Below are 27030 nucleotides of genomic sequence, written 5' to 3'. Positions count from 1 at the left end.
TAGAAGCACTGAGAGAGGGGCAGGGAGGAATGAATATTTGCTCCACCCTTCCCTACAGATGCCTGTCTGTGCTGTTCATGATCATGATTGTTATAGCATACAGCCATCAACCTGAGCTGCAGACCTCAAGGAGGTGGAGAAAGACCCTAGCTGTTCAGGGCTCTCGTGCTTGCCCCAGGAGAGGGCTGCGGAGCCACCCCAGGCATCACCCCAAGCCAACTGGCTAAAAGTTGTGTACGTCTCATGGCTGTGCTTTAATAAGCTTGGTTGCTTTCTTTCCCCAGGCAAAATTCAGTTAATCCTCAGGCTAAGAGCAGATTAGAAACAGCAAGATGTGAGCCAGCAGGCAGACAATGGTGAGAGAATGAGCAGGAGGTGGGGGGGGAATGCCAGCAGGATGGGCCTAGCCCCCAAGAGCGTCGCTGCCCAGGGGCATTGGGGTACAGGCCACTGCTGCAGAGATAGGCTTGGCCACACTTTCTGAACAGGCAGATCCTGAGGGTGACCTCCCCTGCTCCCCCACCATGTGCTTCATAAGAAAGGGTTACTTGATGGGTTTTAGAAAATGTCCTACCCCAAATTGGTAAAACAAGGCACATAAAAACCAGGGGACTGAAGAGGAAACTTCCATTGTCTGGAAGACTCTCATGTACAGTTTAGTTTCCTGAGACGAGAGGATAAGTGAAACATGGATGCGGTAATAACATCAACAACTTGACTGATGGCATGAGACCTTAATTTTTCAGTATGTGATGTTGGATCCTCCCAAAAGGCCCGGATTCCCATTTGAGGAATATGGAAACTGAGACCCAGAGAGGCTGAGTGACTTTCCAAGCACCACATAGCATTAGGGTTAGAATCAAAATTACCTTGCAGTCTACTGAGCCAGGGACCTTCCCTGTCACTAGCCCTGGGAACCCCCTTCCTCACCACTGCAGACAGGCATTTGAGCTGGTACATTGCAGGCGCATGCACATACACACACACACACACACACACACACACTCTGCACTGAGCCCTGACTATATGACATTTCCAAATGAAGAACATTCTGAAACTTTTGCAACCCCTGGTGTCCTTCACAGCCAGCTGGGGAACTCAGGCAGGTCTCTCCAGAGTAGATTTGCTAACTCAGGGCTCAGAGCAATAAAACTAGCCCTTAGGCCATGCCCTGGCTGGTACCTCCCTGTTGGGGGTCTTGGGAAGACCGTTGGGTTTACAGTGGAGGCCCCCAGGGTCCCCTACCCGCCACATTCTCTGAGGCAGTTTCCTGATCTTGTTTTGCCCATGAGCAGACCAGCCTCAGAAGTAACTTTTACTGGGGCTGCCCTGTGCCACCCCAGGCTAGGGCAGCTGCTGCCCACAGCCATCCCTACGAAGCTCCTGGGTGACCAGCAGGTCTGGCCACCCCCTCTCCAGATGGTGGAGAACCTACCCTGACCTGTTTCATTCAAAAATGTGTCCCTTAAGGAAAATGGGATTATCTTCCTCCAAATTAAATAAAAACCAAGAGGGGGAAGCCGAGTGGCGTCCTTCCTGAGGCCTGATGCTGTGCCGTGAGAATTCAGTGATCTGCGTGCAGCGGGCCTGGCGCGGCCTGGATGTAGGAGGTGCGTACTTCTCAGCAGCAGTGTGGTTACTCTTGGCATTACTGATAGGTCACCCACCCCATGCTCCAGAGGTGTCCGGAGACACCAGCAAGGGCTCCCAGCCCATGTCCCACTTCTCTGAATTTAACTGCTCCACCATGTCTGGCTTATCTTACTAGGACCCAAGCAGGCTGCTGTTGCCTGCCCCATGGTGTCACTCCTCCCTGACTGCAGCCTCGTTTAGGGGTGCTCTCCCCCGAGACCGGGCAGGACTTGGAAGGAGAGGGGAAGTTTCCACATCCACTAATGTGTGTTGAGCACCTGCGGGATCCCTGAAGCCCTGCCATCCAGATGAAGCTGCCTCCCACAGACCCTTGGGTGGTGCGGCTGTCACCTCCTCTGGGAAGCCCTCCCTGTTTCCTGGCTGGGTTGGGGGGCCCTGCACTGACAGTCATCAAGCCCGGTGGATCCCCAGTTGTTTCTTGCAGTCCCCTGCCTCAGACTAGGACTGTTTGTTTTCTGTGCTCTGTGAAAAGCCCAGGGGCAGCACCACACCCAGGTGGAATGATGCTCATGAAATATTTATCTAAATATCATATCAAGACAGCAGAAATGCTGAGAGGTGACATCAAATGACCCATGCGTGGCAGAGCCATCCCAAGCCCAGCTTTCTGACTCCCAGGTTCTGTGCCCTTCTGGGGCCTGGTGTTGCCTCTCCCAAGGGAAGGGCTCAGTGAGCTCAGGCTGGCCCTGTCTAGATGGCTGAGTAGGAGTGAGCCACACACACACTCCCAGACACACCCATATGCACAGGAGACTTTGTCTGGCAACCCGGCCACCTCAGCTTAGTGGGCTTTGAAGGGCTGTCCCCACAGCTTGCAGTCCAGCAGGCTTCGCCAAATACTGACTTTGTCAGCCATGCCCTAGGGTCAGACTGAGAATTCCTGGCACTTAGTAGCTGTGTGACCTTGGGCAAATTACTTAACCTCTCTGTCCTCAGGCCGTGATCATGTCTGGGAAAGCTGCCAGCAAAGTGTCTGGCACACATTGCTGTGACCCCCAGCTGCCCTTTCCCTGTCCTCTGTGGGGCTGCAATTCTCATGCAGAATCCTGGCCAGCGGAAGAATCCCTGGTGGCCAGGGGATAGAGGGAGGGCATTTGCTGAGGCTCTGCAGGCCTGGAGCCCAGGACTCTGTCCTGGTTGTCTACTTGGAACCTGGAGAAGGGTCAGGTTGATTCTTGCCATGTCTGGGGTCCTGAAAACTATTTTAAAGGGCCATGTGGGGCACCTGGGAAGAAGGAGGTTGGGGGGCTGAGTTTGGGGTCTCGGTGTGCCTGGGTAGGGCCTTCATTCCCCAAGATGGGCACATAGGAGGAGGACAGTCTCTGGGAAGCCTGTCGTTTTTGGTGTCTCGGGACACCCAGGTGGCTAGTTGGCCGTGGCTGAAGAGAGAGATCTGCCAGAATCCTGAGCTATGGCAGATCCAGATTCCAGAGTCAGGAGTGTGGCCCAAATGAGACCAGGCAAGGGACGACCAGGAATTGGGAGGCCCGGCAAGTGAGGGAGTGCCCCCAGACTGGGACCGGAGGCACCTCCCTGGCAGTGGGTGCAAAGGCAGGCCAGACCTCTTGACCGGGGGGTGGGTGATATGCCAGCAGGGGAAGCTGACACTGGGCAGCAGAGAAACCCAGCCCGGGAGATATGGTTCCTGAGTTGGCCTCCTGAATGGGAATTGAATTCTATGAGATTTTCCAGATTAATAGGCATGCGTTTTCTCCACAAACCCATTCTGCCTGCTCTGCCCCTCATCTCCAGGCTCTGGCTCCCTGCCTGCTTCCAGCTCCACCTCGCCCCAGGGCCCAGCTGGTGCCAAAGGCCCTTCCTGGAACTCAAGCCCCTCCTCCCCTACCCAAAGCAGAAGCCCAAAGGCTGCTGTGCCCTGGGACCACCCCCGACCATCCCATCCCATCCGCAGCCCAGACCAAGCTCTGTCTGGGGCTCGCCTGACCCCAGCTGCTCCTTTAGGTCCAGGAGCAGGTGCCCATGAAGGGCTGCCCTGGGCACTGGGCTGGCAGAGTGCGCAGCCCCCAGAATATGACCATCTTCCTGGTCACATCACCTGGCCTGGCCCTGGGCTTTTGGTCTGCAAGGCAGCCAGGCTGGGCCCATCACAGCCAGCCCTCCTGACACCGCCCTGTGCCTCGGCCACATCCAGCACGCCATGACCTTCCACCCATGGGGCCCCTGTCCTGGCCAGTCCTGCCTGGGTGTCTTCCCACCTCTGCCCCATCCATCACAAACCCCTACCTGCCTTCCAAGGCCATTCAAGTATCCTGCTTTCCCATGGGCCTCCCTGGACTGGCAGATGGGGGTAGGCACCCTGACTCATGCCCCACATCTCCTTGCAAGTGTCTTACGGCACTTCTGGGTGAGCTCTGTGATTGTGGCCCATGCCCACTAGGCTGTGAGATCAGAGGAGGAGGAAGAGGTTCACCGCCTCCCTCTCGGGTGCTCCCTGCCTGGGGGACCTGTGCTGGGGAGCTGTTCAGAGAACACGAGGTGCGTACATGGACATGCAGACAGATGACCAAGGCCAGCAGCAGGCTGTGGAGGAGTGGACAGGGCCTGGAAAGACCCCTCCAGCAGGAGGTGCCACATGGGAGAAGGAGCAGGTCCAGTGGCCAAGCTGTGCCAACTCACGCCTCCTTGTCTTCCTCCTGCAGATGAAGATGATGCCAACAGACTGGGGGAGAAGGTGATCCTCCGGGAGCAGGTGAAAGAGCTCTTCAATGAGAAATACGGTCAGTGCACAGCTGGCAGGGTCATGGGGCCAGTCTGGGGGACCATCCTTCCTGGGGGGCCCCACCTCCCTCTGTAGCCAGCATGGCCTCCAGTTGTCTCCAGCTGTCCTGACTGCTCCCTGGGGACATAGCTACCCTGCCCATGACTGATAGGGGCTGATCCCTCACCTTCCTACCTGAGAAAGGGGGAAACACCCCAGTCCATGGAGTGCAGGGCAGTGACAGTGGTCAGCACTGGGTCTGCACCAGGGCTGGGCTGTGCGGCAGAGGGCATGGCCCATGGCCAAGGGCTTGTTCATGCAGACGCCCATCTGTCCCACATGCACTTAGCCCTGAGGAGTCCAGAGGAAGGGGTCTGAGCCCCGCCATCCTGGGGTTCAGAAACTACAGAGAAAGAAGACCACGGAATAGATGAGAGCCATGAAATGCTAGGCCCTGTGCTGGAGACACCCAGGGTGCCAGGGAAAACCCAAGATGGGACAATGAATAGTGTGGTTATAACTGGCAGAGCACTTTCTGGATCACTGAGTGCCAGGCTGTACTAGGTGGTTTATATACATTTTATTTCTGATGAGTTTAGTGTTATCTCCACTTTGTGTTGTAGCTGAGGGGAAAGACAGTAATTTAAAAAACTGTTTTCAGAAGAACTTCAGAGAGTGCTAAAGGGAAAAAAGAGAATGCAGTAGTGTGACCAGGTGTGCTGGGGGAGGCTCCCCAGGAGCAGGGAGAGCTGGGCAGGCCTGACAAGGAGCTAGGATTTCATGCTGAGAGTAATGGGAAGTGACTCTGCCGGTGGTTTGTGGCGGTGTCTTTTTCACTTTTTATTTTGGAATCAGTTTTCAAGCATTTACAAAAGCCAAGAGAGTGACATCGCGACCCACCTTGTAACCAGCTTCTGTGATTACCAACATGTTGCCAATCTTATTTCATCTCTTTCCACATACATACCTGTATCTTTTTAGTACTTTGAAACAAACCCATGGCATCATATCATCTCATCCATAAATACTTAAGTACAGACATTTAATTTTTTCTAACATAATAGCAGTGGATTTTATGCAGACATCAAGTCCTCATTTGTCGGTTCTAGGCCTGCACACTTAACAGATCGTTGCTCCAAGCACTGTGGAAGGACCTGTTTCATTGTCAGCACTGCATATTAAATTTTTAATTTGCTAATTGGATTTTTTTAAATGCTGCATGTGTGTGGATTTTTTAACTGGTTTGGTGGCTCCTGGGGAGGTGGTGGCCATGTCAGGTTCCAGCCCTTTCACCAGAGGGCTTGGTCTTTACGCAGGGGACATCATCCTCTTGCCCTGACCCCCTGTGCCCTGTAGGTGAGGCCCTGGGCCTGAACCGACCTGTCCTGGTCCCTTACAAACTGATACGGGACAGCCCAGATGCCGTCGAGGTCACAGGACTGCCTGATGACATCCCTTTTCGGAACCCAAACACCTACGACATTCACCGGCTGGAGAAGATCTTGAAGGCCCGGGAGCACGTCCGCATGGTCATCATCAACCAGCTTCAGTGAGTGGCCCAGACTGGGATGGGGAGGGCATTGGGGCCAAGGGCCATGGGCGAGGGTACTGCCTGGATCCAGGAGCTGATGAAAGACAGAGAAACCTGTCACTTGCACAGAATCCTGGAGACAGGCTAGCTTCACACTCTCATCTTTAAAGACGAAGAAGCTAATACTCAGAGTGAGAAAAGAGACAGTGTAAATCACAGTAGGTCAGCTAGGATCCAGGCCCAGGTGTCCTAGTACATGCAGGCTGCCATAACAGAATACCATCAACCACCTGTTGGCTGTCAACAGCAGACATTTATTTCTCAGCATTATGGAGGCTGAAGTCCAAGGCATGGGCAGATTCAGGGTCCGGTGAAGCCCTGCTTCCTAGGTCATCGATGCCCATCTTCTCACTGCCCTCACATGGTGGGAGGGAAAGGGGAGCTCTCTGGGGTCTCTTTTGTAAGAACACTAATCTTATATTCATGAAGGCTCCTTCCTCAATGCCATAAGCACCTCCTAAAGACCCACCTCCTAACGCCACCCCATTGGTTTCAACATAGGAATTTTGAGGGGAACTCACACAGTCTATAATAGCATCAGGGGTCATGATTCCAACACCTTTCTGCTGAAACACAGTCTCAACATGCATGGGTGTTCATCTATTTTTTAAATGTTAATTAAATTTGATGTTTTCTGACTATATCATTAATTTTTACCCACTTTAATATATTTAGGAAATAACAGTAATTCAGTACTTCCGTCATCCAGTGACAACATGGTCTATGTTTTACTGTCTGTCTTTATAGTCCTTAAAAAAAGTGCAATAGTTTGTTTTCAGATTTAAAATCAATAAACATGGTGAATATAGTTAATAATAATTCTGTATGGTGTATCTACAAGTTGCTAAGAGAGTAGATCATCAGAGTTCTCATCATAAGGAAAAATACTTTTGTAACTTTGTATAGTGATAGACTTTAACTAGAGTTATTGTGGTGATCATTTCCAATATATGCAAACACTGTATCATTACATTGTACACCTGCAACTAATTTAATGTATGTCACTTATACCTCAATTTAAAAAATACACAAGTAGACTTGGGAAATATGAAAAGGTAGAAGAAAAAAAGCTAACCCATAACTATAACCCTTCCCTTCAGAGCTAACACTGTGGTGTATTTCTTTCATACTTTCTCCCCTATGCATATTTTCTTTCCACTTTTACACTAAGTTGAGCTTCCCTTCCCCTCCCACCTACGGTCCACCCCCTGAAGTTACTGTTATACAAGACAGGAAACCACAGGAGAAAATGCCACCCTGTGAACCTACTTCCCAGAAAGAACCACCAGAGACATTTCCACTTTTTTTAATGCCTAATAGATAAACTTTTTGGAAAATGGAACTGAGATCATATGATACTTTTCTGTAGACAGTAAATAAAACTTGATATTTCCCATCTGGCCATCTTACACCCACTTACACATTATTCATGTCCATGATAATTTCCTTTAAGGACTGATCAGTCATCTGAATACATGGACCATAACATCTCTACCTGTGGACATTTAGGTTATGTCTCATATTTGAGGGGGGGGGTGATAGAAATAATGCTAAAAATAAAATAATAAAATATAAAAAGATACATTAAGAAAATAATACTGGGACCACTAACCATGTACATAAATCTAGACAACATTTCTGATCACTTGATCAGACACATCCTCGCTCTCTAGACAAGGAAACAAGGCCCAGAGGGCAAGTGCCTGGCATGGCACTGCCAGTACCATGGCTGTCATCTGCCTGCTCTAGGGGGCGGATGCTCACTGTTTTCCCTGGATTTCACCTGATTAACGTTCTGGTGATAGCCCAGCATCTCTCGTGAGATGCAGATGCCGCCCATATTCAGGGAGCAGGTGAGGAGGAGAAACCTCATTTTCTAACTGCCACTTCCTTTTATTCTTTTTCAGACCTTTTGCAGAAATCTGCAATGACACCAAGATGCCAGGTAAGCCAGAGGCTGAAGAGGCCACCCTTCTGCTTCTCGCAGACCAGAGTCTGTGGACAGATCTGGTCCAGATGGCACACAATAGGTAGCTGACCACCTAGAGAAAGTATAGCTCCTTGCTCTGCCCAGCAGTTCCGCAGGTGCCCTTCAGACGGGGGTCCTGCCATAGCTTGGCTGGGAGTGTCAGATCAGCTGCGAGGCCTGAGGGGCAGGCTGGAGCCAGGAGGAGGCTTCAAGTAGAACTATGGAAGCACCTGGGGAGCGAAGGGGTGAGGTGAGCAAGCATGGCCCACGTCTGGCAGGGCCCCCACCATTCTGCCTACATTTGCAGGGCGCACGCCTGCACCAGGCCCTGCCGTTTTAGAACATTTCAATTCACGGGAAGCTAGGAGACCATCTGGTGCCATGATTCTACTTGAGAAGGCATGCGACAAGACTGGGGACAATATTCCCCTGGGAATCGGGAGGGGCCCCCTGAGTAAGGAACGCTGACCTAGCCATACCCTCATTGTACAGCTGGGAAACTGAGGCCCAGAGAGGGGAAGGGACTTGCCAAGACCACATAGTTGGCAGCCATCTTGAGCCTAGTGTCAGGATCACCCATCTGAACTTCGGACCCCAGCATGGCTGCCCAGTGGAGACAGTGATGGGATTTAGTAGGACTGCCTCACCCCAGCCTGAGACCTGAGGCCCTGACTCCAGATGGGTCCAGGTTCCCCTGGAACTCCACAGCCTCAGATGGCGTACCTCCTATCCTGCACTGATCACAAGGGCCAGGCAGGGCACTGCTCAGGGTAGGGAGGTGACTAGGTTCGGGAGCTGCTCCCAGGGCAAAGGCAGGGATGCAAAGGCCCCATGGAAGCCTCAGGGAGAGAGTTTGGGACAAACGATCAGAGGGTGCCATCACTTACATCAACCACTTCCCAGCCATAGCCATCTTTAGGGTCTTATCCTGACCCCAGGGTGGCCACAGCCCTGGGCCAGCACCTCTGACTTCTTTTTCATGGGGAGCCTCCCATGAAAATCCCTCCTCTCTGGCTCATTCCCTGAGCTCCTTCTTCCTCCGGAGTCTTGTTTCCCAGGGTCTCATTTATACCATGTCGCTGCCCGCTGGACTCCGGTTTTTCTACACCAGCTAGACAAACAATGTCGCGTGGGCCCAGCCTGCCCTTGCACTATGTCATCACCACCTTGCTGGTGGGCCATGTTCAGTTTCTACACAGTAACCTGTCTACTTACTCAAGCCCCAAACCTTACTCATGTAACATGTAGTTGCAAATCTTCTTCTTAAGTTTCAGGTGTTGATATCAATTTCAGCAGCCGAACACCTGCTGAGTCCTGCTCCATGTGGGGCTTGCTACTGGGCTCTTTCATATACAGCATCCTCTTTGAGTCTCACATCACACAGCTTTCCCCATTTGGCTCAGAGAAGTTAATGGATTTGCTTAGGGCCACACAGCTTGTAAGTGGCAACACTAGTCTTTTAATGTAGGACTTCTGGCTCTAATCCAGCATTTTGTTCCCTTGGGACACTGCCTGTCCACTCATACTAGTGAACTGTCACCTGTCACAGCCTTGTTGTATCAGGGTCATCACACATCAGCGGTAACAGTGGCAACAATATAAATACCAGTTCTCAGTTTCTAAGTATTTATGGGGCCCAGGCATGTGATCTCATGGGACCCTCCCAGCAATGCTGCAGAATTTTATTCACATTTTACTCACAAGGAAATGGAGGTTCAGGGCCATTAAGTGGCTTTCCCCAAGGCCCCAGTTTGTGTGGCTCCAAGGCTGAGCTCTTCACAGTGGAATGCAGGGCCCCCACCAGCGGGTTTAGGGAGAGGGGGCTCTGGGAGTTCCGCGGAGACGGGATGCCACAGGCTGGATGGTCTGGGAGGGTATAAGGAGGGTGCCTGCGGGGAAAGCTTACCTGGGGGATGAGGATACAGTGTTAGCAAAGGCAGGAGGGTGGGCAGATGGGCTGTGGGGTCTGGTTAGGGAAGGAGCCTGGAATGCTGAGAAGGGGGCTTTAAACCTGGAAACAAAGGCCTTCCAGAGGGGCTGGCAAGCCAAGACACAGGGGCCCTGGCATCTGGTGTCAGCAACCTTTCCTCCCACCAGCCAAAGACAGCAGCATTCCCAAGCGCAAGAGGAAGCGGGTCTCCGAAGGGAACTCGGTCTCCTCTTCCTCGTCGTCCTCCTCTTCCTCATCCTCTAACCCGGAGTCCGTGGCATCCACCAACCAGATCTCACTCGTGGTAAAGTTGACAGATCTGGGCCTGGTCACTCTTTGCTTTGGCCTTAGCCTTGCACTTAAGCAGGGCCGTCTACTCCAGGACGTGGATTTGGGGTACAGGGAGGCCCCAAGCCTCAGGCTTGCACACACATCTGCCTGATCTGTCCACGAATTAGTCCACCCCCTCATCGGGTGCTCACAGGTGCCCAGGCAGGGAGTCACATAGCCACTGGGCGGGCGGGCAGGCCGAGACCCAGGAGCAAGAAGGGACCTGCCCAGTCCCCTGGGCAGTGCCAGGCAGGACCCCAAGCAGACTCCAGGTTTCCAGGGCAGCCAGGTGCCAGGCTATTCTCAGTGCTTGCATCACACGTCTGAGCCTCGCCACAGCCCTGTGAGGCTGTGGGTGTCACCCGCCATGTGTAAGGAGGAAAACGAGTCAGGCCTGTCAGCTGTGCGGCCTTAGCGGTCAGTGGCGGAGGGGGATCCCTCCTGCAAAGCCCCACCTGTCCTGCCCACCCAGGAGGAAATCCTCATTAGGGGCACCCACCTCAGAGTTCTTCTGATTTCAAAACACTAGTTTCAAAATCCTGAGTCTAAATGGGGAGAATCTGGGAACACATTTGACCATGATTTTAGGATTTCTTTAACTGTGTTTCACTTAAACCCCTTCCTGGAAAACCCAAAAGTTCAGGCTTTGCCTTTCCGCACATCTAGGTGTACAAGTGCCCACAGAGGTCACCTCGTCCTCCCACCTTTGAGAGGTGGGACATGTGGTTTGGGGCCTGAGGCTGCGAGGGGGCTGGGTTTACGTGGGTGACTGTTCTGAGCCAAATCCCCCTTCCCTCTGGCCCTTGTGTCTGGTCCACGTGATCAGCCCCTGGGACACGGGTGGGACCAGGTCACAAGGCTCCAGCCCAGACTCCATGGCCACTAGTGAACTGTGTGACCTTGGACAGGTCAGCAGCCTCAAAATAAATAGCATTTGAGGAAGTCCTTCAGAAAGCAGAGCTCAGTGTTCTGGTGTTCCTTCCGTGTCACCTGGAGTCCTAACTGGACTGTTTGTCCCCCTCTCTCTAGCAATGGCCAATGTACATGGTGGACTATGCCGGCCTGAACGTGCAGCTCCCGGGACCTCTGAATTACTAGACCTCAGTGCTGAATCAGGACCTCACTCAAAGACTAAAGGAAATGTAATTTATGTACAAAGTGTATATTCGGATATGTATCAATGCCTTTTAGTTTTTCCAATGATTTTTACACTATATTCCTGCCACCAAGGCCTTTTTAAATAAGTAAAAAAAAAAAAAAAAAAAGCATCACCTTTGCTCTAACTGTGGTGTGTTCTCTTTTGGAATTGTGGCAGCAGCCATCACTATAATGAAGTCAGGACACCCAGCAGAGGCCTGTCCCTGGCCAATGGGCCCTGGGGTCTGAGTGCAGACTTCACTCATTTGTCTGCTGCAGGGGCCATGTGACCTCAGGGTGGGGTGTCTTGGAGGCTCTCTTGGCCCCAGTAACTCAGGTGAAGTCAAAAGTGTGAAGTACGATCAAGTGTGGAATCTCTGTGGCTGGAAAGCAGGCATTTTGGAGAAGCGGCTGCACTGCACCTGGAGTGGTGGGGTGGATTTTTGATAGAGCTCAAGGCATTTGCGCAGCAGGTGATGGGCCATAGCTGTGTCTCAGATGGTGGGTGGAAAGGAGAAGGAAGGGCTAGGACAGGAAGCAGTAAGGTCAGAGGGGCCTGGCACACCACAGCTGTTCATTCCTGGTGGGGAAGACAGGCACAGGGCCGCATGTCCACACGGGGAAGGACAGGGAGCCCTGGGAGCATAAGGCAGGGTGACCTCACCTACTGCCAACTCAGGAACCGTCCTTGAAGCTGAGACTGCAAGGGCACATTGGTTAGGCAGGATGGAGTAGGGAGAAATGGGGTAAGACAGTCTTCTAGGAGGAAGAGCCACATATGTTAAGACGAGGAGGCTAGAACTTGAGGTGCTGGAGCAGAAGATAAGAGGAGAGTGGCTGGAGGTGGGACACAGGGAGGTGGAGATGGTCAGGAGGCTGTGCCCTGCACTCGGTGCTGGGCTGAAGGGGCCCATGCAGGACAGAAGTAGAGCCTGGGTTCTGCTGGCAGAGCCGTGCATTCTGGCCCTGGGCTGCCTCCTTTTCCTCATCAGCCCATATGGAAGGCTTTGTGGGCCAGGCAAAGGAGATTTCCGGGAGGGAAATGAAAGCCAGGAGCAATTCTGCATTTTGGAAGGGTGCGGGGGAAAGGTCCGGGGGAGGAGAAGTTGGAAGACCACGTGGGAGGCTCTGTAGTTGTTCCAGCAAGAACTGGCGGTGGTCTGGGGCAGGTGGAGAATAAAAAAAGGAGGTCAGCCAACAGGACTTGGAGGTCAATTGGACACGAGTGCTAGGGCATGGAGGGGTCAGCGTGACTGCAGGGTCCAGCCAAGCCCAGAAGGAGGCCTATGACTTGGAGGAAATGAGTCCTGACTCAGCTAAGTACACGATCAAAACAGCCCAGGGGCTTCTGCCAGCCCTCTAGGTCAGCCCGGTGCCCAGAGCAGGGAGGCAAGGCCCTGCCCCAGCTTTTGGGACTCAGCTTCCTCCGGGACAGATGCAAGAAGCCAGAAACCACAAGTTTGGCTCCAGGCACAAACTTCCTCTCTCTGCTGGTGACACCACATCTCAGTGGCCCCAGGATCAAGGAGGGTCCTCCACTCCATCCTCAGGCCCTGCCTTTTTCTCTGCAGCATCAGGGAGGGGAGACCCCCTACACCGCTACCGCCCACACGGCAGACACTCCCTAGGAAATGAAGGACGGCTTTACGGCCACCACCTTGCTTTCGCCCCCCTCTCCTGGAACCCAACCTAATTCCCTCATCTAATCCTGTCTGTCCCTGGATTACAAACCACTGCGTTTCCTACCCCACAGCTGCCATCTGTCTGAGTTCTCCCTGCAAACTTCTCGGCCCAGCATTCCGGGCTGCTCCCGGTCTGACCCCCTACCCCGCCGTTCTGCGCCTTTCCTCTTCACGGAGCGACTGAGCAGTGCGCGCCTGCGGCCCAGGACGTGTGCCCCCCTGGCGCCCCCGCCTGCGGGCAGCCGCCTGGCGCCTGTCGGTCGCCCAAACCGGCCCGGGCCGCCCCGCCCCTGGGCCGCGGCCAGAGCCGGAAGCGGCCCCCGCCGGCCGGGCGGGCCGGAGAGACGGTGCCCGGGGGCTGCTGCGCGGAGAGGCGGGGAGGAAGAGGGAGGGCCCGGGGACAGGTCGGCCGGCGCGGGGGCCTGCAGAGCGTACCCTCTGCCTTCCATTCTCACCGCACAGATACGTGCAGATCAGGTTTGGTGCAGCAGAGCCTCGCGCCTTGGTGCGCGACCTCATTCCACAAAAGCAGATGGGAGATACCCACCCAAGTCAACCATTGAACCAAGGAAGTGGCTTGTGTCCCGTTTCCATTCCTGTCCCGGGAGCTCTGAGCTTTGAGCGGTGTGTCCAGGCAGAGGGCAGAAGGCAGAGGACGTGCTTGGAGGCCGCAGGCCACCCGCGTCCTGACCTGATGGCAATGCCTACTGAGTATGTTCCTCCTGAGCAGGCCCTGCTTTCTGCAAAAGAGCCCAGATGCTGTTTATGCAACCTCTCCAAAATCTCAGCGTACTGTACTTTTTAAAAGTGATTTGATTCAAAGCACTCATTCTTTAATTAAACTTCATTTAGCTGCCATCTGTCTGGGTTCAAAATGGCTTCGTGTTTTACAACTCTAAATGAGAATTGTTATTGGATTTGTAAACACATCTACAGAAAAAAAAAATAATCACAAAACACTTTGAAAAGTAATAAATGAGGAATGTGCAGAAGGAGTGTTAGGAGCTGCATCTTAAATGCTCTAATTGCCAGGGAATGTATTCTGGTGGGTACATAATCATTTTATACACAAATCTTTGTGTAAAAATCTGGTATCAATGAAAAGATCAAGATTATAGAAAATGCTGGAATTATATCTGACTGAAAACAGTAATAAAGCAATAATCAGCACAGAGACAAAGCCAGGGGGAGGAGAGGGGGAGGCGAGGGAGGGGCAGTCACTCTCCTGCACCTGCTCCCTGAAGCCACCTTCCCTCCCCACCCCAGGTGCTCCAAAGAGGAGGGTGATCCTGAGCCCTACCAGCAGGGGCTGCCTGACAGCCCTGCAGGATAGCTCTTCTTAAAGGAGTCAGAGTTTTATTAGTGGTAGCCCACTGACCCCCAAGACGCAGGGTCACCTCCCTCCCCACTGGCCCCAGCAGAGAAGAGGTGAAAAGATGGACAGGGATGGGAGCCCCTCTTGTAAGCCTCACGTGGTGGCCCAATGAAGGGGCTATGGTCTTTGGAAAAATGATATTAATGATTCAGGGGAAACTGAGCACAAAGTCAGTGGAGGAGCAAGGCTGCAGGCTGGGTGGGGGTCTTGGGTCGAGAGGCTCTCGGGACACAGTGGTCTTGTTGACGCCGTTTTGGGTGATTAAGGTTTGAGGGTGCGAAAATGGTTCTGTGGAGAGAAGTTGAAGCACGAATTAAAATCCTACAACCCAAGACCCTCTTGGCCTAATCAGGCCTGGGCCCCATGCTACTCTGATCTCATCTCAGTCGCAGCATTGCCTTTCTGTTACATGGGATTAGGGAGCCTTCTATCATTTCCTCCAACAACCTCATCCTTCCCAGCTCAGCAGGGAAGGTCCTTCCTGTTTCAACTTGTGCTGAAATGTCCCCTCCCCAAAGAGGCCTTTCCAGAACACCCCATCTAAAGCAGATACCCCCTCACCTCATAATTTTTAAATTTCGTCTGCTTTGCTTTTTGAAAAAAATAATATTGTGAATATTTTCTGTGCAATTGTTTCCTGTCTCCACTCTTCTAAGCTTCATGGTGGCAGGGACGGTGTCCATCCTCCACACTCTAATGTCCTACTAGGTACCCCAGAGCACAGCACATGAAGGCTGCTCACTAAACGTGAGTCCCATGTGCACATGAGTCAACTACACTTGCTCCGCAAGGGTGCAGAAAATGAGTGCTCCCTGATTTCCTTAAATCCTCCTTCCACGTGATTCCAGGACCTTGCCCCACTCCACCCCCCAACCCCACCCCCAGAATCCATCTATGGGGAACCATGACTAGTGCCTCTGTCTGTCCCCAGCTTGCTTGCTTTGTTTCTGGTCAAGCATTTGGATTCCAAAAGCCCTAGATTTCAACATCAGTGTCCCTGAAATAACCTACCTGAGATGCAGAAAATGGGACCCAGGAGAAACACTAGGTGCCCCAAGAGGCAGAGGAGGCCAGGCTGCTGCAAGAGGTACCGAAAACACTGCACCTTGCTCACACTTTTGCTGATAATAGTAGAAACTAGTATATACTGACATCTACAATGTCACTGCCATTAGGCAAGACCTTTTGTGTGCGCTGTTAATCCTCATGGCCCTGCAAAGTAAATACTACTTCTTCCGTTTACAGATGAAGAATCTGAGGTTCAGAAAGATCAAGGGATATTTCTGAGGTTACGTAACCAGGAAAAATTAAGCCCTGAGCCAGGATTCAAAGCAAAGACTCAGGCCTCTAAGTCCACCCCAGGGTGGATCCTGTAACTCAACTGCCCTTCCCATCAGGGATGGAAAAGCAGTGGGCAACTCAGGCTGAGGGGGGATTCTCTCCCAGTTTTCCCCATGTTTGAGAAAGAAGAGAGGTACAGTTGAATCAGAAAAAAGAAATGGGCACCAGTTCAATTGGCTCAGACCAACCACTACTCAGTCCACAAGCCACAGCTGGAAGGACCACACACGCATACACACACTCTCACACTTACACACACACACTCACACATTTAAAAACCTGTTAATTAGAGATGTCACAATCCCCAATTACAGTGCTTGGCTCACAGATATTAAGAAATTGCCATCAGTGAAAGAAAATGCAGGGGTGAGGAGCCGTCCTCAGCCACAGCTCTGAACTTGTCCCGTGCCTGCTTACGCTCCGTTCTGCTGGCCTCTGCTGCCCCAGGAGAAAATCCTTGGGCCTCACCCTGGCTTCTGAGTCCCAGCCCCCAACAACTGGCTCCTTCTGAATCTCCCAGTGTAACTTGGACTTCAGCCAAACCATGTCCTCACTGTTCTCAGAACATTCTAGAGCCTCTCGTACCGCCATGCCTCTGCTCAGACCTTCTGCCTGACTGTCCCTTCCCCTTTGCTTTGCTTGACAAGGGTCTGCCCTGCTCTGCTTTATGATGTAGCCAAAGGTCCTCTCTGCAGCCTTTCTAGGCAGAGAATAAGGAGGAGCCCAGGAGGTGCTCTCAGAGCACCCAGCACAATGTGCTATTGTCCCCTGAAAAATAACTTATTGAAAACACAGCCTAAAACACAAGCTTCTAATATTCCTAAAAAATGCCCCAGCAAAAAGAATGTCCTTTTCTTCTCTGTGCCCTTCCAGACATTCTGCTACAAAGTCTGAGTACAGGTCTTCCTTGCTCAGGAAATCTGCCCTTCCTCTTGAACCATCTTTTTTTTTTTAAACCACACTGTATATCACATCCCCAGGACTTTACTTTATAAGTGGAAGTTTATACCTCTTGACCCCCTTTACGCATTTCACTCATCCCCTGCCTCTTGTCAACCACCAATCCATTCTCTGTATCTATAAGTTCAGTTTTGTCTTTGTTTTTTGTTTTTAGATTCCACCTATAAGTGAGATCATGTATTTATCTTCCTCTGCCTGATTTATTTCATTTAGCATAATGCCTTAATAATTCATTCTTTATGGCTGAATAATATTCCATTGTGTGTATATACCACACCTTTTTAATCCATTCACCCACTGATGGACACATGGGTTGTTTCCATGTCTTGGCTATTGTAAATAATGCTGCAGTGAATATTGGGGGTGCAGCTGTCTCTTCAGGTTAGTGTTTTTCTTTCCTTTGAATATATACCCAGTAGTAGAATTGTTGGATTGTATGGTAGTTCTATTTTTAATCTATTGAGGAACCTCCACACTGTTTTCCATAGCAGCTGCACCAGTTCACATTCCCCCCAACAATGCACAAGGCTTCCTTTTTCTCCACATCCTTGCCAACAATATGTTATCTCTTTTGAATAGTGGCCATTCTAACAGGAGTGCGGTGATGGCTCATTGTGGTTTTGATTTGCATTTCCCTGATGATCAATGATGTTGAGCACCTTTTCAGGAGCCTGTTGGCCATCTGTATGTCTTCTTGGGGATAAATGTCTGTTCAGATCCTCTGCCTATTTGTTAATTAGATTGGGTATTTTTGCTACTGAGTTGCATGAGTTCTTTATGTATTTTGGGTATTAACTCTTTAACAGATATATCACTTACAAAAATTTTTTCCCACTCAGTAAGTTGTTGAAGTCTCATTTGTTGTTGGTGTTGATGTTTTGCTCTCTGACATTTTGTTCTTCCCCATGAGCTCTCCCTGCTGTGGGTCAGCCACCTGGTTCTGGTTCTGCTCGTCTGGTTTTGCTCTTTGCTTCTGCCTCCTCCCTTCTCTCTCTCTTTTGCAGCTGTCCCCACCTCGTATCAAAAGAGGTGCTCATAGCGGCTCACACACTTGCCTTGCCCATTCATTACCTAAGGGGCATCCTCAGGGCCCAGGCACCTGGCTCCTTAGATCCAAATAAGAGAATTTTGGAAACAAAGAAGGGACTGCAGAGGTTGGGGGACTTACCTGCGGTGTCTTCAGTAAATTTGTGAGACACAGCCTCTTGGGTTGGCTGTCAGGCCCAGGAGGTGGAAGTGACTATGGTGTCTTCCTCCAAGAGCATGAGTCCACTGGAGAGAGAATTCGTTGTCTTATTTAGGCATCAAACAAATATTCTCAAAGCATCTGCATGCACACGCTTCGCCAAGACCCCCTGCCTCCTGTGTCGGATGGATGAGGAAAGAGTAGATGGGCAACATGTAACTACGAATGACCAAAGCTGTGAAGAAAACAAACACGATATACAGGCCAAGGCTGGGTCTGCCAGGCAGCCACATCTGCAGAGACCAGGGTGAAGCCGAGTCCCTCTAGGTTAGCCGGAGTAGGCTAGGCAAAGAGCAGAAGGAGGGCAAACCCTTCCAGAGAGAGGGAGCAGGGTGGGCAGGCCCTGAGGCAGGGAGTGAGGGAGGAGGCCTGCTTCTTTCTGTGCAGGTGGCAAGTGGTGGCTGCAGGGAGACAGCCATGAGACTGGAGAGGTGAGCAGAGCTTCAACCAGAGGAGGAAAGAGTTTTAGTCAGGGGAGCACAAGATAAGGCTATCTTTTTTTAAAAAATCACTCTGGTTACTGTGTGAAGAATATAAAGAATTATAACTCAACCATAACAACAACAACAACAAAAAACCCACTACCCACTTAAAAACTGGGCAAAGGACTTGGGTGGACATTTCTCCAAAGAGGACATACAAATGGCCGATAATATGTGAGAAGATGTTCAATGTCACTAGTCCTCAGGGAAATGCAAATCAAAACCATAATGAGCTACCATGTCAATCTACTAGGATGACTCTTATAGAAAACAAATCAGAACATAACAAGTGTTGGCGAGGATATGGGGAAATTGGAACCTTCATGCATTGCTGCTGGGAATGTAAAATGGTGCAGCCACTGTTGGCAACCACTGGTGGTTTCTCAAAAAGCTAAACATAGATATCATATGACCCGGTGTGATATTGTGATATAATAAATATGTGTTTTGATTTCACCTGTGTTCCTGACACCTGCTCCTAGAACCTTTGGAACTTTCAAAGTGATAAGAGTGATAAAGGTATCTTTTGCTATTCATAACAAGCCCTTTGGACCACACCTGAGTTTAGGTTGGTGAAGTGACTTTTGGAAAGCCCCTAAGGATGTGGGCTGGTTGACAAGTGAACCAGCCAGGTGATGAGAGGAACTTTCAGCCCCAGCACTGACCTCTAACAGGGGGTGGGAGGTGGGGAGTGAAGTGGGGAGAGAAGGAGGCTGGAGATTTATTTAATCACCAATGGCCAATGATCTAATCATTCATGCCTATGCAATCAAGCCTCCATAAAAATCCCTACAATAGGAATTCAGAGAGCTTCCAGGTCAGTGAACAAAAATGCATCCCTGCCAGGAGGGTGGCACACCTCACACTCCATAGGGACTGAAGCTCCTGTGCTCTGGAACTTTCTGAACCTTGCCCAATGTATCTCTTCAATTGGCTGTTCATCTGTATCTTTAAATATCCTTTGTAATAAACTGGAAATCTAGTAAGTGAACTATTTTCCTGAGTTTGTGTCACTCTAACTAATGAACACAAGTTAGAGTGACACAAGGAGGGGGTTGTAGAAACCTCTGATGTATAACCAGTCCATCAGAACCACAGCTGACAACCTGGACTTGCGACTGGCCTCTGAAGGGACTGAGACCTTAATGCTTGGGATCTGCGGCTCTGTCCAGGTAGATAGTGTCAGAATTTAATTAAGTTATAGGACACCTAGCTGGTGTCTGAGAATTGCTTGGTGGTATAGGAAACCCCCATCTGGTTACTTGAAGTACAGAGTGTTGTAAAGTAGAAGAGAAACACGGCATAGTTTTTTCTTTTCATGCAGCATATGCCCTAAAGAATTGAAAGCAGGGACTCAGACAGATACTTGTACACCAGTGTTCACAGCAGCATCCTTCACATAGAAAACAGGTGTAAACAACCCAAGTATCTGCCTACAGATGAATTGATAAGCAAAATATAGCACATCTGTACAATGGAATATTATGCAGTCATAAAAAGGGAATAAAGTTCTGATTCATGCTACCATAGGGATGAGCCTTGAAAACATGGTGCTGAGTAGAAGAAGCCAGTCAAAGAAGGACAAATATTGTATGGTTTCACTTGTATGAGGTATTTAGAACAGACAAACTCATAGAGACAGAAAGTAGATCAGAGGTTACCTAGGGGCTGGGAGAGGAGGGGAAAGAGGGGGGAGTTATTGTTTAATGGGCACAGATTTTCTGTTAGGGATGATGAAAAGTTCTGGAAATACTGGTGATGGTTACACAACACTGTGAATGTACTTAAATGACACTGAATTGTACACCTAACTAGTAAATGTTATGTTATATATATTTTACCACAATAAGAAACTTTTCTTAAAAAGCACTCTGGCTTCTATGTGGAGGAGAATGGTGGCTTCTAAATTATCCCCTTTGTCCTCAAAATCAAATTCCCTCCTTCTATTTTCCTGCCATCCATCCATGCTGAAAAAAGAAGGTTGTAATTGACCGTACAATCCTCAGCCTGCCATTTAAAGACTCCCACATCAGTCTCATCTCTGGCCCATCCGGTGGGTGAGCTGAAGTCCCTGGATGCCTCTGGGAGACCCAAGCCTTCTTCGAGTGAATCTAAACCTGCTGGTTCAGGGAAAGCAAGTCCCTTCTTTGTCAACCACAAAGCTCATTGCCACCATGCTGGGGGCTGAAGGAGACAGACTGGCTGCATGAAGGGCTTTTTGTCAAGGATGGCAGTGCCGCTGCTGGGTACTATGAGAAGTGCCACTGGTAGGCAGTCCCCACAGATCCCTGAGTGCCACTGGCACCTGGAAGAGGGCAGGTGCAGGGCCCAGTGGGGGCTAATTCTCTGTCTAAAGGAGGGAAGTAGAAATTCTATCTCCCTAGATCATGGGGATCCATTTTCATGTCTGTGTCCTCCACATGTTGACTGCTGGCTACCTGCTCAAGGGCCCAGGTGTCCTGCTCTTCTCCCAGACCTGGGCCTGGCACACAGAGCAGGTGCTTGGGATGAATGAATGCATGCATGAGGCCACAGATACCAGCTGCCCAGGGTAACCCATAGGAAGTCAGCGCCCCCTCCCAGCCCAGATGCCCCCTCCCAATCCAGCTTTCTTTCCTGGGACATTGGTCTCTGGGCCCACAGAAGGAGAGGAGGCTGTTGAGTCATACACGTGCTCCCTTCCTGGGGAATTTTTTTCCTTTCTTTAGTTCTCTCTCCTCCTCTCTTTTCCTTTCTGGAAAAAAAAATCTGATTATAACGTTGAAAGCTGAGCCATTTTAGGATCAGGTTGTCAAATTTATCAAAATAAAAATACAGGATGCTCAGTTAAATGTGAATTTCAGATAAGCAACAGATAATTCTTTAATATAAGTATGTCCTATGCAATATTTGGGACATAACCCTGTTCAGGAAAATGGCAGCTTCCCTCCACTGCCCCCCCCAGAACCTGCTGGGTCCTGCCAAGCTAAGTTGCCATTCCTTCCATGGCACGCCTTTCAACAATCCCAGAAGCTCTCTACTTGGTCCCAGCCTGCCTGAGTTTCCAAGAGCAAAAGCAGTCCAGACACTTGCTCCAAGATATTGAGAGATAAATGAGGAAGTTCCTCAGCCAGCCAGTGAGGACAGGAAGAGCCAGGCTGCCACAGAGAGGAAATCAGAGCAGAGAGGCAGTGGTGCGGAAGGTGGGTCCCAGACAGCAGCTGTCACCTCAGTCCCCACCCCTAACCCATCCCTTGGTTGCACAGGGGCCACGCACAGAGTGGATGCCATGAAGGTTCCAGGAAGAGAAAGAGCTGCTGAGAAGATAGAGATGGTGTGCACAGTCAGCTGCAGGATTTTGTGCGTGATTTGGTCTAGAACCTGACTTTCTGTGCCCCAGCCCTACTCAGCCACATGTACCTGCAAGCCCAGGTCCCCAGAGCAGGGAAGGTAACTGAGTCCTGCTCTTGAAAGCAAGCACCCACCTCTGGGGAGCCTGGGACCAGCACTACATGCCACAGCCATGGTAGCGCCACAGAACAGGGCCTTGTCTGTGCATCCCCTCATCCTGGACCCCAGTTCCCCCTTGCCACTTCCTTTCTCTGCCAGGCCGCACCTGCCCCTCTGGGCCTGCTCTCCCCTGGTGGGGGGCTCTGATGATTTCCTGGATGCCATGCTCCCCCAGCAGATGGCTATCACAGATATTAGACTGATGGGGTCAAGCCTGACCCTCCACACCAAGGCCTATAGAACAACTCCGAAGCTGGTGGTGTTGCTATTATAAGTAAAACTGTTTTTGTAATTTCATTTTTGGATTGAAATACAATTTTTTTTTGTTTTGTATATTGATCTTGTATTCTGTAACCTTGCTGAGGTCACTTATAGGCTCTAACAGGTTTTTGGGTGTTTCTTTTAATGGCTTCCTATACATGACCATGTCATCTGCAAACAGACGTAACTTAGTTCTCTCTCTCCAACCTGGCTGCCTTTTATTTCTTCTTCTTGTGAATTGCCCTGGCTATAGGAACTCCAGTACAACATCGAGTGGCAATGGCAAGAAAGGACACAACCTCATCTTGTTCCCATCTTAGGGGGAATGATTTTAGTCTTTCACCATTAAGTATGATGTTAGCTGTGAGCTTTTTTTTAGGGTGACTTTTATCGGGTTGAGAAACCATAACTTAGACTTAGACAGTGAATTTTCATATAACGTCATAGTGCTTGGCACAGAGAAACCATGGAGAATATTAGTTATTGTCCTCACTGTCATCATCTATTTAACCATCCCCCTGCTATGGGATATTTAGATATTCCCCCTGTTTGACCAGTGAAGAAAATCTGTAATGATCCATGTGCCCTTTTAAAACCACACAGTAGCCCCAAATCTGAAATACTATGTCACACCAGCTTCAGCTTCACCCATGAAACTTGAGAAGGTGGCACATCTGGCCATCCTCCAGCGGTCAAGCGTTCAGATCTTCTCCATAACAGACAATGGGTTGGATTATATCCTTCTAAAAAGATATGTTGAAGTCCTAACTCCCAGCACCTCAGCATGGGACCTTACTTGGAAATAGGGTCTTCACAGAGATAAACAAGTTAAAATGAGGTCATTAGGACAGGCCCTAGTCCCATATGACTGATGTCCTTATGAAAGGGGACATTTGCACAGAGAGGCAGGCAAGCCCAGAGGGAGAACCATGTGAAGAGAGACGAGAAGAAAATACAGGTTTGAAGCGGTGCATCTACAAGCCACAGAACGCCGCAGACGGCCGGCAAACTACCAGAAGCTAGGAGAGACAAAGGGAACAGGTTCTTCCCGTTGCCTTCATAATGAGCCAACGCTGCCAACACCTTGACCTTGGACTTCTGGCCTCTAGAACCATGAGACAATACATTTCAGATATTTTTTATGTCACCTAGTTAAATGTCGTGGTCCTAGGAAACTAACACAATAATGAAGACAGAGGGAGAATAGAGATGTGGGAAGAAAGCCTGTGGTCTCTGTGGCTTAGGGCCTGTGCAGGCCACCCTACTCCCAAGCAGGGCTTCTGACGGGTGTGATACCATCACGTGAGCTGTGGGTTAGCTATTATCAACTTTGCATGCCTGAGGCTGCATGGAGCCTGGCACCTCCTAAGCCTGGTATAATGTGCACATGTTGGGGCTGGCCTAGGAGTGCGGAGCTAGATCGTGCCAGGGCCATGGTGTGGATGGTCCCAGCACACACACGCTCACTCTGAGATCACTATTGCAGTACTATTTGTGTGGAAAAGGAGTTTTTCAGTGTCTCATTCTTGCATGCCTGCGTCCACCCAACACAAGTGAGCCTTAGGGATTTCAGAGGTGAATAAGGCCTGTCCTCTGAGAGACAGAGATGCGTGTGGGCAGTTACAACATGGGAGAGTTCACACTTAACAGTCTCCCTCTGTGCCAGGTCCTGCTCTAAGCACCTGATTACTAGTACCTCATTTAAGGTTCATAACAACCTTTTGAGGGGATGCTATTTATTATCTCCCCTTTGCAGCACAGAAAACTTGCCCAGGGTTACACAGCTAGTAATGAGCAGTCAGGATTTGAACTTGGATTTGGCCCTCTCAGCTATCATGCCATTTACTCCGTCTACAAAACTATCACAACACAGCAAATAAAGTGCTACAGCAGTAAATATGGTAACAATAAATGAGACCCCAGCAGTGGGCACCAAGGCCTGCAGAAACCGAGAGGGGAACATCATCCCCTCTACCTGGATGAGTTGAAGGACGTTTCCACAGAGGAGCCATTCCTCAGCTGAGACTTGAAGAGAGAAATCACCCCAACCAAACCTTGGGAAGATGGATTCGGTACGCGCAAAAACAAGCAGGCACGAGGAAGCTCACTGTGGTCAGCTAGAGTGGGTCTATTTGTTACAGAAGGCTTCTCCTTAACGTAATAGCGATGAAATGCGATGGGAAACACTTTTCGAATCACTGTGTCTTCTCTGCTCATTTCTTTTTTTTTTCTTTTTAATTAAGGTGTCATTGATATACAATCTTATGAAGGTTTCACATGAGCAACATTGTGGTTTCAACATTCACCCATTATTATCAAGTCCTCCTCCAACCCCACTGCAATTACTGTCCATCAGCATTTCTCTGCTCATTTCAGTTACAGCCAAAATATTTCTTTACTTTAAAACGAAGTATTGAGAAATTTAAAATGTAAATTAAAAATTTTACATTTAAAGTATTTCTAATCACAGTGTTTCTATGCTAGTCTAACCACTTTCAAACGGACCCAGAATGATATAAAAGCTGCAGTTTGCCCACCAAAGATTCCCAGGGGTTTTCATACAGGGTACATTGCACAGTAGCGGTGACTAGAGGAAGACCGAACAAGACAGTAAAAATGGATTCTTACCTAAACTGGAAATTTCTAAAAATTTTCCATGAGGTGGCAGCAGTTCTTCAAATAGTTATGGAAAATGATCTTACTTGAAAATTCAAGGTTTTTTTTTTTTTTTTTTTTTGCCACTCAAGCGATCTCTTTCATGCACTTGAAACTTGCCTGTTTTTAAATAAAGTCAGTGATTTTAAAAAAATCCCTCTATTTAAAAATTGAAGCTGTTTTCAAGCGTCACTATTTTCTTGACTATATTTTCTGCCAGCTAGCAGACTGAGGTTCTTCTATCTTTCAAGGTCATTTCCAAGTGGTCTAATATGAAAGATGCAAAATCCAATTGCCACATCGGCTCCTGGAAAAGCAGTATTTAATTTTAGTCTTGCCAAGCAGAGTGAAGCAAGTAGTTAAGTGATTTTGGCATCTGTATGTGTTTCATGCTTCAAGACCCGGTGAGTGTCTCCCTTATTTTCCACTCTCAGGCTGGCTGCTCTGTGAGTTTCTGTTTTCTCAGAAATTAACGCTGATCTCAATTTACACGTGAGCAAGGAAGAGTAAGAAAAGAATCATGCTAGCTGAACTGCAGCACAGAACGAAAAGGAGAACGATGGGCCCTCACAGAAGAGAATTATTTCAGTTTCAACAAAGGGACAGATGGATTAGGCCAGTCTGAGCCCTGGCTCCACCTTTTACTAGCTGGGCCCCTCACCTGATCCCTCTAAACCAGTTTTTTCAACCGTAAACAGAATGACAACAATACCTATTCACAGGAGTATAGAGTACAAATGGGGAGAATGCCCTTGAAAACACTTAAAAGACTCTTCAGTGCCAAACAAGTTAGAGTTATGGCAGACATTTATCAGAAAATAGCAGGTATTATTACCCACCAACTTAATTTTCTCTTTGCCTATTTCTCACACAAGAAGGATGAAGGAAGTAAAGTCAAAGTCATCATCCTCTCGTCAATCAGTTCTTGGCTGGTTCGCATCCCTGGCTACACGTCAGAATCACAGGGAGCCGTCGCCCCAGCTCAGGGCAACTGCCACAGTCCCTCTGGGGTGGAGCGTGGACTTGAAGCAGCCACTCCATAAACCCTCTGAATGTCCTTGAAGGGACTTGCCTTCATCTGAGTGGTCACATGGTTTCCTTGCTGAGGACACTGCCAACTAAGAAACCAAAGCTTTCGCTTAAATGAATCTGTTAAAACAGCTGCTTCAAATGCAGCCTAACAGATCCCCCTGGGGTATAAAGTGAGCCTGACCTCACTGAGTTAAATGAACGTACTTTGATTCTGGTCTTAGAGCAGCATTTTAATTAGCATCCTTACAGAATTATTCAACATCGAAAGTGGATATCTGTGGCCTATAATTTGAGAGATCTTTAATTTAATATAATTATAAGGACAGTTCTGACATTAATGTCCAAGTATCTGAAAGCACTAGATGATTATTCCAGTACATTACTCAACACCTTCCTTCTTGCTCTCTTCTGCTGATGCCCCATCTCTTTTCCTAAATGATACTTAAATTCATATTTTTATTAATTTACATATTAATTTGTTGCAACCAAGTTTCTTGAGCCTCCCTAATGAAAATACTAGCAGTTTGGGTTAGTTTTAAGTCAAAGGCATTCATTAAAAAGGAATCTTCAAACGCAAACATCCCAGCAATTTTCTCCCCACCATCTGATCAAGAATAACTTGCTATAATCTTACCTTTTTCTAGAAGGTATCTGCACACATTTGAGCTGAACTCATTATTTTTCAAAATAAGCCCTAAATTAAAAAATATATTATTCTGTATTAAAACCAAAACAATTTTCACACAATTCTCCTTTCCAGGAATAATAACAAAAGCAGCAAGGCCTTCTCCTGACACTGTCTTGGTAGAAAATAAATGTGCACTGAACCTGCCCTCTTCAAGACAGACATGCTCTCTGTCCTGCAGCCTTGGAAACTAAGGAAGGGCGGCCTAGGGTAGCAACTGCATGCCAAAAATAAAACTCAGGCTCCACATATGCCTCTGTTAGGGGCCACACATCCACTGGGATGCAGCCACAGTGTACATCTGTGGCAGCCTTGTTACATCATCCTAACCACATCGATGGCCCATCCTGACTTCTGATTCATACTGTGTGCTGCAAAGTGCTTGTATTTGACAACTATCTCTGTACACAAAACCATCCACTGTTAGGTCTTACAAAGCCACAAAATATTCACAATCTTCTGTAGACAAAGCAAATGTTTTTTTTAACTGCGG

General features: G+C 49.3%; 1 protein-coding gene and 1 long non-coding RNA gene across 6 annotated transcripts in view; one reads left to right on the top strand and one right to left on the bottom strand.

Moving 5' to 3' along the window:
• GTF2IRD1 (GTF2I repeat domain containing 1) overlaps nt 1–11435 on the top strand; it is a 110230-nt gene extending 98795 nt beyond the window's left edge. For 2 of the 5 annotated variants that reach the window (XM_036887328.2, XM_057487227.1), the window contains 5 exons: nt 4314–4391; nt 5729–5921; nt 7871–7908; nt 10030–10166; nt 11222–11435. In XM_036887328.2, the coding sequence (XP_036743223.2) occupies nt 4314–4391; nt 5729–5921; nt 7871–7908; nt 10030–10166; nt 11222–11290 (515 nt within the window). In that variant the 3' untranslated portion in view covers nt 11291–11435. Of the gene's footprint in view, nt 1–58; nt 2574–4313; nt 4392–5728; nt 5922–7870; nt 7909–10029; nt 10167–11221 lie in introns of those variants that run through there. The other 3 variants (XM_036887326.2, XM_036887327.2, XM_036887330.2) reach the window with 2 other exon arrangements.
• LOC130679158 (uncharacterized) lies at nt 5874–26704 on the bottom strand. Its single transcript, XR_008992190.1, has 3 exons — nt 26487–26704; nt 17856–17959; nt 5874–5997 (listed from the first exon to the last, which is right to left on the bottom strand). It is a non-coding gene; the product is annotated as an uncharacterized LOC130679158 (long non-coding RNA).
• Nucleotides 26705–27030: the final 326 nt, after the last annotated feature.

Source organism: Manis pentadactyla, chromosome 10, assembly GCF_030020395.1.
Source record: "Manis pentadactyla isolate mManPen7 chromosome 10, mManPen7.hap1, whole genome shotgun sequence".
Taxonomy (NCBI): domain Eukaryota; kingdom Metazoa; phylum Chordata; class Mammalia; order Pholidota; family Manidae; genus Manis; species Manis pentadactyla.
The sequence above is the reverse complement of the archived record's forward strand: the minus strand, read 5'-3'. Positions and strand labels throughout refer to the sequence as shown.